Genomic DNA, 12,035 nt, shown 5'->3' on the forward strand with positions numbered 1-12,035 from the left:
TAAGCACATCCGCCTTTCCATGGCCCAACCACTGTGGTTCTCTGTGCAGTATTGATGTGTATGTGCGTGTGTGTGTGCGCACCCCAAGCACTTTATAAAGGGGTACCATTCTCTTTACATGCGTGTGTTGATGCGTGGACATTTTCATCGGTGCTAATTACAAGTGTGTGTGTATGATCCAAAGTGCTTGCAGAACTAAATAAAGCGAAGCACTTTATTCAGCCATTCCCTGTTCTGTTGACTCTAGACCAGGCAAGTCCGTCATCTTCTCATAATGCAGAAGTTGGGAGTTTGTGTGTGTGTTTATGCATCTTTGTGACGAAGCCCTCCACAAAGGAGGCTGACTGAGGTCAACCTATTCACTCTCAAGGAGCATTGTTGGAACAATCCATTTAAAGCACGTCAGGCCTTACCTGTTATGTCTAACCAAAGCGATAAAGTGGGAACAGACCTGACATTTCTTTGCTAGTTACTTTCAATCTTTAAAGAAGTCCTGAATGTTTGGGTGTGGTAAGGCCAGTGGGTTCAGGGTAACGGAACCAAGATTCTTCATGAGCCTCGCCACCTAAATCCAACCTCAAATTAGACCCCGGCTAATTCTAGAGACCTGTGAGCACTGGAGTCTGTGGCTGTAGCAGCATAGTCAGCAAAGAGCTTCTGACAAAACCAAAACATGGCCTCAACAACAGGCTGGTTTATTTTGTAAGCCAATGTTGACCTAACATTTTGACACATTGTACGTGCGTGTTCAAAGCCTGCCTCCCATACTCATCTATGGCCTGTGCAGTATGACCAATACACTGTGTTAAAAATCAAATAAATCAAGAATTGTGAAATTGATAGCAGTGCTTTATATTTTTGTCATTTTCCAAATCTTTGACATTATCAATAAAATAAGTTGAGCTTTCAAAATGTAAAGCATTCACTCTGATTTCAGTGATGTCTGCAATATTTAGAACTGGCAAATATCAAGATCCATTAGTATCGAGTAGTAGTTGGTACTGTAACAAAAATACAGCCTGTTTTATTATGTAGCCTTCTCGTTCTGTACATGTGCAACAGCATGGCTTGAGCCAAGTTGAAACAGAGGTGTGATTAGTATACTCACAGGTTGCAATACTCACAGGTTGCATTACCGTTTAGGGACATAATTTGGATGCCGCATTCCACAGTGCAAATGCAACAGAAATAATGGCGATGTAGTGAAGGTACGCCCCTTTTTATTTGGTGATCCGTTTGCGAAGTTTTGTTCTGCAGAACCGGGTTTTTCCTGCCTCAGAATGGGCTTTTTGGGGGTGACTTCGCCAGTCAGTAAGCATAAGCATGATCGGACTGATCATGCTTCACAGCACCCCAAGTTTCAGCCATTTCAACATACACATGTGAGACGTTAACTTTGAAATTCTCTAAATTGAATTGATACAGTAAAAATGTTTGATTTTGAGTTGGTGTGTAGTCGGTTGTTTTCGCTGCACCCCAAGTTTTAGAAAGGAAGCCATTTGAAGGTACAAATGTGGAACTTAAACTTTTGACATTTTCTAAGATTATACAATGAAAATGCTTGATTTTGATTGCAATATATATATATATATAATAATATTTTGCATGTTGCTCAGATGCAGCAGTGTTGTCAACATGGTTATGGACACACACTGGTTCGTTATACAATATTTCACTGAGTTTTTTTTAGGCAAGACATGCACTCTACAACCAGTCTCACTGGTAAGTCTGAGTCAACAGGGAAAATCTATAATAAATATTTGTGAATCAACACTCAACATTTACACTCTTGATATAATTAGTAGCTTCGTACCAAAAAATAACGGAAGACATAATTCTATACTGTAGGTTTTCTGAATCCATAAGAAAAGCAATTCTAGTGCAAACTACAAATCAGGGGATTTCCCCTCAGAGATTTTGGGGGTGTGCTTCAGAGGCAAACGAGTCATTTCAGTTACTTCAAAGTGATCCTGAGATAAAGCAACTGTAATTCAAGACTGTAAGACTTGTGAATACTTTTGAATAGTGAGACTTCTAACCGGGTAATAACCTGTAATTCAAGACTGTAAGACTTGTGAATACCTTTGAATAGACTCCTAAGCAGGTAAGCCACAGTCTACTCTCTCTTGACAGGAGAGGTGCTGATGTCCTAACTGTGGACTGCACCCACCCATCCATCCGCCCAACAAGGTGAGTCGCGCGTCCAGGATGTTCGTCTCCTAACTCAAACAACCTTAATGCTGCAAGTGCAGCTTCCAAGGAGGCACCGTACAAAATAAGAGCAATATCGAATACAAACGTAACCTGAAAATACCTTCTCCATATATTGCTTTAACCTTACAGATCTGCAAATACAGAGGTTGGTTTACAAACTCAACCAGACCACAGACTCTGAAAAGAAACGTGCATTGATGACATCATTGGATTAACCACAACATTCTCGGTTGTAACAACGGTCAAAAGTTGAGAAAGGAGAAGGCTGACACTGGTTGGCTGCTATTGGATGTGACATCACACACTGGAGGAATGACATCACTGGTTTTACTAACGCAAAGGAGAGATGAGTTCACTGGACTGTCTGAGTTTTCTTGAATGTCCCTTGCGTCTCTTAAGCTTTCTTCCGTCATGTCCACCTCTGTCTGCAAATCTTCTCTTTCAACAAGCGGCCCCTGACACAAAGACCTCCCCCTGGTCACCAGCTCCATACCGCTGAACAGGGACAGTCTGCCCAGGCATGGCTGCTCATCCTGGGGCTCAGAGAGGGGAGGAAAGCCCTTATCTCCAAGAAGCTCTGGATCTTCAACCGCAAATTGGACCTCAGCCTCACTAGTCCTGACAGAATCTGCCTGGCTTTGCTCGGACTGCTCCTCGTGGCTCGGTGAAACGTTCTCCTTGTCGTCGTCATTCGTCAGCGTCCCTGTTGAACCCCTCTGGACCAAGTCCGGACTAGAAGGGGATGCTGGGTGACTTGGAGGTTGGGTGACACCTCCAGATGGGAGGTCAGATTGGACGTCCTTTGCCTGAGCATGGTTGAAGCTGGCGATATCAGCACTAGAGTGCGTTGGCAGTAAAGGGACTGGATATGTAGATGTGGAGGTCTGTGCAGCTGTAGCTAGATGGCTGCTGGTTGCCGTATCCTGCCTGGCTGTATGGAGAGTTCCACCCATCAGAGCTTCAAACTGACGCAAGATCTGGTAGGAAGAGATAAGTACAAAACAAAACCTCATTGGTCTAGTTCTGTCATATATTTATCAGTCAACACCCTTGACAGTTCTGTCTAACTTAGTTTCCCTTCCCCTCTCTGCATCTCTCGTACCTTGGTGGCTTTGTTGGCCACAGGTCCAGGAGGCCCCTCGCTCAACTGGTTCAGCCTGCGTTGGGTCACTCCAAAGATTTGCTCCAGAGACAAGAGGTCAGAGGTCATTAGGCAGGCGACAGCACACAGTGCCCTCTGCAGGACGGAAGGAAAACAGTGCATATGACCATTTTCAGGCACCATCACTAATAATGTAAGGAAATATGTAAATAAAAGTATAACAAGTGTTACCATTTGAACAGTGTTTGAAGGCTCCTGAAGTCTGCTACACAGCAAGTCCACCACCACCTCACAGTTGAGAATGGAGCACCTGACAGCCAAGAGAGAAAGAAATCATGCCAAGTTGTGAAAACACATTCCTGTGATTACACACGATTCTGGAAGGGAAAGAGAAAAGATAAAGTATAGATAAATGGAGTATAAGTTAAGTTAAGCTATCCTTTATTTATCCCCATGAGGAAATTCATCCTCTGCATTTGACTCATCCTCTACTAGGAACCTTCCTAGAACTAGGAGCAGTGGGCAGCCGCAGACAGTGCAGCGCCCGGGGACCAACTCCAGTTCTTTTTGCCATTGCCTTGGTCAGGGGCGAGTATTAACCGTATTAACCCTAACATACATGTCTTTAGGTGGTGGGAGGAAACCGGAGCACCCGGAGGAAACCCACACGAACACGGGGAGAACATGCAAACTCCACACAGAAAGGACCTGGGACGGACCGGGGTTCGAACCCAGGACCTTGCTGTGAGGCAACAGTGCTAACCACTGATCTACCGTGCCGTCCGTGATAAGGCACAGCTACTGTATTTTTAATCTGATTTGAGATGAACTGACTCCTTGATGAAGTGCTGACTCTCTTCTCTGGACAAGAAGATTCTGGAGCCTTCGGCCAGTCTGCTGATGAGCGCCATCTCCTGGCCACAGTCCCCCAGCTGCATCGCCTCCACCCTGGAGACAGGAGGGAGTTTGAGAGAAATAACTATGTGGCATGATCAGGGCCGCTGCTGGCCATTTGGGTGCCCTAAGCGTAATTGTTTTGTGGTGCCCCCCCGCCCCCATTTGGGCCCTTTTGAAGCCAGATTTGGGCCGTTTGAAGCCCAATTTGGGCCGTTTGAAGCCCAATTTGGGCCGAGTCCAATTTTACAATGAGATGCACCCACTTTAACCCTGAATAAAGTAATAAAACCACTAGTAAACCAGTAGGCGGTGCCTGGCCTGCTGTTCAGTGAGTGGCCTGACTGAGGGCACCAAAAAAAAAAAAAAAAAAAAATTGGTGCCCTCAGTCACATGATGCCCTACGCAGTCTGCATACTCTGCGTATAGGGTGCGGCGGCCCTGGGCATGATGACAGACACAAAACAGAACAGAAAGCAAAAGTAAAAACTAAAGGCTGGAAAAAATGACTTAAATCTACACTAGATAACTTTGCACATTGGCAGCGCCAAATTGCATGAACTATTGAACTATTATAATCAACTATTTGATTCTCACAACCCAGACATGGTGTGGTGTGAAGGCAGTCAATTGCACAAAGCATACTCGTGTTTCCCAAGCCGGCCGGTCTGTGATGCTTTATACCGAAAAGATCTAATGTTTGTGTCCATACCACAGTCCAGACAGCTGATTCAGTTAAGTTGGGAGAGTCTACACTACAGGGTCTCAATTAAGGGAAGAAGGGGGGGGGGGGGTGTTAATGGGACACTCTTCTCCAATGTGGCCTGACTTTGTGATTTTAAAGCCCCCCTCCAGTCAGTTTTTCTACCTAACAGTTGGTGCTCTATTTCAAATGTTCTGAATGCTCTATGAGCGCCTGCTGTATAGTCGCACGTCATGTGATTCTGTGTTATACACCAAGGAGATACATGAACACATCATGTGATTCTGTGTTATACACCAATGAGATACATGAACACGTCATGTGATTCTGTGTTATACACCAAGGAGATACATGAACACGTCATGTGATTCTGTGTTATACACCAATGAGATACATGAACACGTCATGTGATTCTGTGTTATACACCAATGAGATTCATGAACGCCCGGAAAAACAGCGCAAGTTATGCCGGAAACAGTATTCCCTCCATAACGCTCTTAGCTGCAAGCCACATTTTTGCTGAGATCTCAACAACCGGCCAACGGATTTCAAAGCTGATGCCCCTGTTGGAAAGAGTGTGACTTGAAATGGTTAACAAGTGGATGTTTTGGTCACTCAGTGGCGTTTTGAGCCCAGCGAACATGGTTACAGCCAGCAGGCAGAGCGCTTAACTAACGTAGCTAACAGCTAGTTAACATGCCAGCTCGTCCTCAGTCAGAATCGAATTGTCATTACGTATCACTTTTTGAACTTGTGCAGAAAATTAAGTTATTTGTCAAAAAAGATTTGGCGAACAGTGTGGCTAATTAACATTGTCAGGGCATGCCTCAGAAATGCATGAAATATCTTAAAAATGACAAAATACACTGCTGAAGTTGGATGTGTTTTTACATTAAAAAAAAACATCTTGCCTAGTGGTCAGATTTACTGCTCACCGTTCTGATAGGTCGCCACTGCTCTCTCTACTGGCACCCGATTGGCTCCCGGTGCCAACCGACTTGCTGCCCACAGAGGCCCTGCTATTGGCTGCGATGTCCTGAGAGGAGTTATGAGAGGAGCTGTTGCCGCTGTCAATCTCCTCCCAGCCCCCGCCTACCTGCCCTGGGCAGCGCTGTGTCACTGCTGTGATGAAAGCACATGGTCATGAGAGACAGTCATGTAACAAAATGAATGATATTTGATCACAGACTTGATCACATAAGGCTTGATCAGAGCCTTATGGATTCAACAGCACATCAACAGTAACTAGCTTGGATGCAGATCTGTGCTAATTTAAAATGTATTTTGTTTTTAAATATTTAGGGGCCGGGCAGTTCTGCTGCAGGACACTACTTGTATTTGCCTAATTTATTATTCTGCCAGGAAATGTAACTTCCCATGCATGAAAATAAACCAAACTTTGTACATAGGTGCAGTCCCATGCCAAACTTCGCCAACGCGAATTGGGGTGCAAAAGTCCCGATGGTGGCACTACAGCAACCGTCTAAAGTTTCAAACATGGAAAATGTATAACAAATCAGTCGTACGTGCTACGCCTTTCACTAAAATGTAGGCCCAAGTGAGCAGATACTTTTGTCAAGTTCAACCTAGTGCAAATTATGAAGTAAAAAAAGAAAAAGAAAAAAGAAAAACTAATTAAACCCTACTCCTCCCACTTTTTTTGTTCAATTGACTTCATCAGCATCTGCATCGTCAGACTGTCCTACACAAAAGTATGAAACAGATTTTTGGAATGATCTAAATGTTTTACTGTAAACGGTACTGTAAACAGCAACTGCTAATTCTTGCTCAATAAAGCTTGAACGTTCATGAAAAAAGGACAAGATTGTGCTGTCACTGTCACAGTCATTTCCTTCTACTTGTGGAGCAATCAATCTTTGTAGAAAAGAAACAAAATACAGACATCTCTAGTGAGAGACACTGAATGTCTGAAGTCTTTTAAATTCAATAGACTCTAGAGTACACCGGGCCCAGGTGCCCACCCAGGAGAGTGGTAGGGTCGTCCCACTAGTCTGGTGTTTGCGAGTATGTGGAGTCAAGTGTGGGGAATTATAAATTCCACCAGGACGTCCCAACAACAACAACAACAACAACAACAACAACATATCTGACCTTTGGGTCTGCGAGGGGGCACATTATAGGCACATGCAGGCACTGCCACCTCAATGGGCATGGAGGGAGCCACCACGGCCCTGTAGTGGTTGTCATGGAGACGGATGCCCTGCTGCTCAGTGGGGGGAAGGACAGCACTGGCCACTACCTCTGCAGCCTTCTGGATCTTGTCCAGTAAGGTGTCACTGCCTGCGGGGGTGCACAAGTAGGAGAAGAGAAATGTACACAGTTGGTGATTTGTATGATCAAAAGCCGTTTCTTTGGCATACAGACATGATTTTGAGGCTTCTGCCCTGGTCACTCACCTGTCCCCTGCTTCCCTGGACTGTATCCAAAGCCCTGCATCCCTGACCTGTGGGAGGAGGCTGAGCCCATACCTGAACAGACAGATAGACAGACCAAATTGATGACACTCATCATGGCTTTCAGTTGAGAAAAGACTGACGTGTTATTATGGATCCCACTGGCCTTGGGAGCAGAACACACCCTATGCATCATTCAAGCACCAGGATTGGCCAGGCATGCACCCATGCAGACTGTTCCGAGTAGTGCAGTGCACCAGGTATTTTCATCTTGCCTCAATCTGATAGGCTATTTGAGGCATGGTGGTGGTGGACGTGTCATGTCATATAACGTTAAGTTAGCTGTTATTTTCACTACGCTGGCCTGTTCCACGTTAATTGTCTCAAACATGATGTTTATCCTCGGACAATTTGAATTGAGTGCAAGACTCAAGCCCCATGAGGAACAATGGGAAGAACTAATGAGCGTTATTCAGGTTTTAACATTAAAATTGAAGTTACTGTCCTGTGTTCTGACCATGTATTTTTCCCTTTCTCCATTTCATGTTAGATTCTTATAGCAGGCATTATCTCCTCAAGTTGGCCTATGCAGATGCAGATGTCTGCAATGGAATAATGTTACTATGAATAGTGAATACTATGGTCTCTAAAGTTGATCTTTCTCATCTCTTCAGAAAATCTGACTTGATTGCAAGACTCAAACAAAAGACAGAAGACAATGCATTAACCCCAAGAAGAGTGTCATCTCTGAGTTTGTCCATCAGATGCCAGTGCAAATGCCCATTCCACTCATGTTTGATGACAGGGGTGTGGGGATCACTGCACAAATACGATCAAGGCGACAGAGAAACAAGGAAGTTTCTACTACAATCTATTTATAACACGCGTTAATGTTAGTGTTGTAATATTGGTTGCATGATTTAGGAAGTTACTCACATGGTTTGCATTATTGAACAAAGGAACGCGGCTTCAGGTGGGCTACACTACAGTTGAGCGATACTGATCCAATGAAGCCACGTTAGCATTTGCATGTGACATTAAGGAAGGTACGTGATCATCATTTATTTCAATGTCAGCTATCAATATTAATTCAGTTGGTTAATGAAATCTCTATGCACAGTATGAGCCTGAGCTGTCAAAAATGTGACCGGGGCGTATTGGCTCGCTCCAGGCCAATCCTGGGGCTTGAATGCGGCGTAGGCGGGCGCAGGGTGTGTTTTGACCACTGACAGACATTTGTCTTTCTCCCAAGCTCTCCATGCACTCTTATGCTATCTCTAATATTAGCTGATAACTTAAAATCATATTCAGTGGTCAGATGATGCATTATTATCAAAACGTGGTTCAAATGATGTGTGTAGCGTGTGTTCGCCATTATCAAGCGGTGTACTGTATCACTCACCCATAGTTGGGGTGGCTGGGCTGCAAGGGGAGAGGCTACTCTTTGTGGAAATTGTATCTGTGAAAAGCAACCTGGCCACTTCCTGTGAAGAGAAAATGTATGTATACGTTACATTTGCCTAGTAGAGATGATTTAGGATTGCACTGGTAGTGACATAATGATGAAATATGATGAGTCTCACCTGCGCTGTATTCCTAACTCTCTGATACAATGCTGTGCCATGGATAGGATCAGGAGGACCACTGTAAACTTGGGGAGAGGACAAGATACAGGAGTAAGCAAAGTGAATACTCAATATGCCGGTATATACAGATCCTTTCCCAAAAATTAGAATATCATGGAAATACCATGGATAACCGGCTTCAGCGGATTGTCAAGCGAAGACGATTCAAAAAACTTGGCTGAGATTCAGAGGGAGTGGACTGAGGCTGAAGTCAGTCATAACTGAGAAATAACTGCTGATTTTCTTCACACTATTCTAACTTCTTGAAATACTGTTTTGGGGGTTTTCTGGAGCTGTAGGCCAAAATTATGAAAAATGAAACAAATAAAGGCTAGAAATATTTCACTTTGTGTATAATTAATCTATAATGTATGAAAGTTTCACTTTTTGAAAGGAATTATGGGAAAAAACTAACTTTTCCATGATATTCTAAGTTTTTGGAAAGGATATGTATATATAATTTAATATCGAGTAACCTAACCATAGAGTTCTGCCAGTTGAGCCCAATTTATGCTTCATCGCTCAACACTTTTGTCGGACGACAGATATGAGGTCTTTTGCGACAGAAAAAAGTGTATCTCCACACTTTTATTTGTACCTGGCGAATGTTGTGACATCGTCATATTTTGTCACGCAAATGTGATTGGCTAGAGAGAGTTCTGTCAGTGTAGTGTGTCTGACAGCATGACAGGCAGGCAGACTGCCCAGGCCAGCCTTCCCTGGGCTCATGCTTCTTTTTTGCATTTAGGACTCGGCAAGATGTTTTCACAGTGATTTGAACTCAGAGATCGGCAAAAACGTTACAGCAGGAAACAAATCGTTCCTCCTTGGAGTGGAGCCGAGGTTGAGATGCTGTCGCTGGGAGGAGGCGGCGGGAGGCTCCAGGTCACTGTTACCGTAGAGATGACTGAAACACTTTGCCGAAGTATAAATTACAAATGTATTCTTTTATTTCTGTCGAGCGACACTTATCAAAAATGTTGAGCGCCCTGCCATGAATCAACATCTAACCTGATGAGACTGATGTCTAACCTGATGAGGCTGATGTCTAACCTGATGAGACTGATGTCTAACCTGATGAGACTGATGTCTAACCTGATGCTTGCTGGATGAAGGTGGAGTTCCTTCTGAGCTCTGTGAGGAAATTATTAGAGCCATGGCCACACAGATGGACAAAGATCTTCAGCACCTAAAACAGGACGGAATGTAAAGTTTCCCAAAGACAGCAAAGGAAGGAAAATAGTTATGGATTTATGCAACTTCATACATGACATCAACATCAAACAGCATTTCAACATTTGAGATGACAGACATTGTGTTCCCACCTTGAGTTTGACATGACAGGACTCCACCTGCAGCCTCTCCAGAAGGTACTCCAACAAACACTGACCACAACCTGATGACTCATGGGAGATTTCTACAGAGCGAATTTGGTTAAGGATCCGATAAACCTGAACCTCTGCAGCACAATATTTACATAATGATCAAGCCAACGTGACCTTCCCCTGAGTGTAACACCAGAAGATCATGTGACAACTGTGAAATGTGAAGAACACACCCACCTTTTAGAAGTACGTCTGGTTTGTCATAACAGATATACTTAATCAAAGGATCCACATATGGAGAGTTTCAATAAATTATTTAAATGAGTGGAGGGAAAACATGTGAGGATGTCCTTATTTAACTGCTGCATGACCATGTCACACTTACTGTATTGTTGAGTGGATACTGCAGATGTCCTTTTTACCACTGCAGATATGTGTTCAGAGTCAACTTTATTAAATCTGTACTGATCCAATCCATTACTTTCACTGAACAGCTACCACAAGTTTAGGGTAAAAAAACACACAAAAAAAACACAAAAAACACATCATCCTCCACTGGAGAGCTCTACAGAGTGCCTCTTTATGTGATAATGGAAGATTACTAGCTTTGACATCTACGTGATTTTAGATGAGATCTCAGAAGCATTTCTTACAGCTCTCAGCTGAACTACTTCACATGTGAGGACTGAGGACAACGTAAGGATGGCCTTCTGCAGATACACATGGGCTAGCAGGGCTGTGGACAGGTGGCATGGGCACAACAGAAACTGCCAAAGGATACTTCCAATCTCCTGGAAGAGGTAGCCGGGACAGGGGTTTTCATCATCTGCTGTGGCCTTCATCAGAGTTGGCACCTTAAGGTGGATGAGAACATGGACACTAGTGACAGATCCCAAATGTGACTAAATGCGATCAGACATTATCCAGATACCTCATCTGGATACAAAAAACAGGTGTAAATGGGGTCCAGATGACGTCAGTCCAAAAGTGACAGCGAGGGTCTGTCTGCTTGTTGTCGGTAACTGTCTGCCTTTCCGAAGCCCTGCCACTCCGAACGTTAACTTCCATTATTCGGACTGGCGGTCGTTCACCTTAGAAGCCGCAATGCCGACCTTAGGTTTAGGCGTGGGGGTGGGAGAGGGTAGGTTTTGGGTTAGGGTCTGGGGGAGGTTAGGTTTAGGCATGGGCGGAGGTTAGGTTTGGCGTGGCAGCATGTAACCCTGCTTGTCTGGGTGGTTTTAGCAGGTGGAGAACAGGGGATGACTGTGTATTGCTTTAGTTTTAGCAGGTGGACACGGACGAAACAGCTGAGAAGCCAGGGAAACATGACAAGCCAAAACAGTGCGGTTAGCTAGCAGGCTAATGTACCTAGGCTAGCAAGCTACTGATGGCAAAGCGTGTTTGGGATGCCTCCGTTCAAGTGTTGATGGCACTCACAGGTAATAACAACTGTAAAGGACACTTACTTTCTGAAGAAAGGCAAGTCTTTCCATAAATGTTGCCATGATTTTGCAATCCAGGCTGCGGGATACTCATCTTCCTCTTTGGATTCCGTTGGGAAGGCGGGGCCTGAGATGACAGCTATCCAATCGTAGCGAACCTCGTTTCTATTGGATTGCTGGCTTTGCGTAAGCTCGAGCGACAGCGAATCGTTTCACGAGAACAGCGTTCATACTTTGACTGACGTAAAGCAGAGCCAATCACACACACTGGATATTCTCTGTGACGTTTTCCTGATCACAGTGTCAACATTAACAA

At 44.2% G+C, this 12,035-nt stretch overlaps 1 protein-coding gene across 2 annotated transcripts; it reads right to left on the reverse strand.

Moving 5' to 3' along the window:
• Nucleotides 1–821: 821 nt before the first annotated feature.
• On the reverse strand, nt 822–11,822 carry tepsin (TEPSIN adaptor related protein complex 4 accessory protein). 2 transcript variants are annotated; one of them, XM_083635533.1, is made up of 13 exons: nt 11,744–11,822; nt 11,059–11,131; nt 10,278–10,369; nt 10,048–10,141; nt 8,911–8,978; nt 8,730–8,811; nt 7,331–7,402; nt 7,026–7,214; nt 5,849–6,035; nt 4,151–4,264; nt 3,548–3,626; nt 3,317–3,397; nt 822–3,191 (listed from the first exon to the last, which is right to left on the reverse strand). In XM_083635533.1, the coding sequence occupies exons 1-13, from the start codon at nt 11,780–11,782 to the stop codon at nt 2,457–2,459; spliced, it is 1,905 nt and encodes a 634-aa protein (XP_083491659.1). In that variant the 5' UTR covers nt 11,783–11,822; the 3' UTR covers nt 822–2,456. The 2 variants fall into 2 exon arrangements, with proteins under 2 accessions (XP_083491659.1, XP_083491658.1); XM_083635532.1 differs by having other exon boundaries at nt 3,317–3,451.
• Nucleotides 11,823–12,035: the final 213 nt, after the last annotated feature.

This window comes from Poromitra crassiceps (genome assembly GCF_964638095.1).
Source record: "Poromitra crassiceps genome assembly, chromosome: 4".
NCBI classification, from domain to species: Eukaryota; Metazoa; Chordata; class Actinopteri; order Beryciformes; family Melamphaidae; genus Poromitra; species Poromitra crassiceps.

Excerpts from the sequence above, each read along its gene's own strand:
- tepsin (XM_083635532.1), bottom strand. The coding sequence starts at position 11,782 with ATGGCAACATTTATGGAAAGACTTGCCTTTCTTCAGAAA. Across the intron at positions 6,036-7,025 it reads GCCCCCTCGCAGACCCAAAG|CAGTGACACAGCGCTGCCCA; the intron begins GTCAGATATGTT and ends CTTTCATCACAG. Across the intron at positions 3,627-4,150 it reads AGTCAGCACTTCATCAAGGA|GTGCTCCATTCTCAACTGTG; the intron begins GTCAGTTCATCT and ends CTTGGCTGTCAG.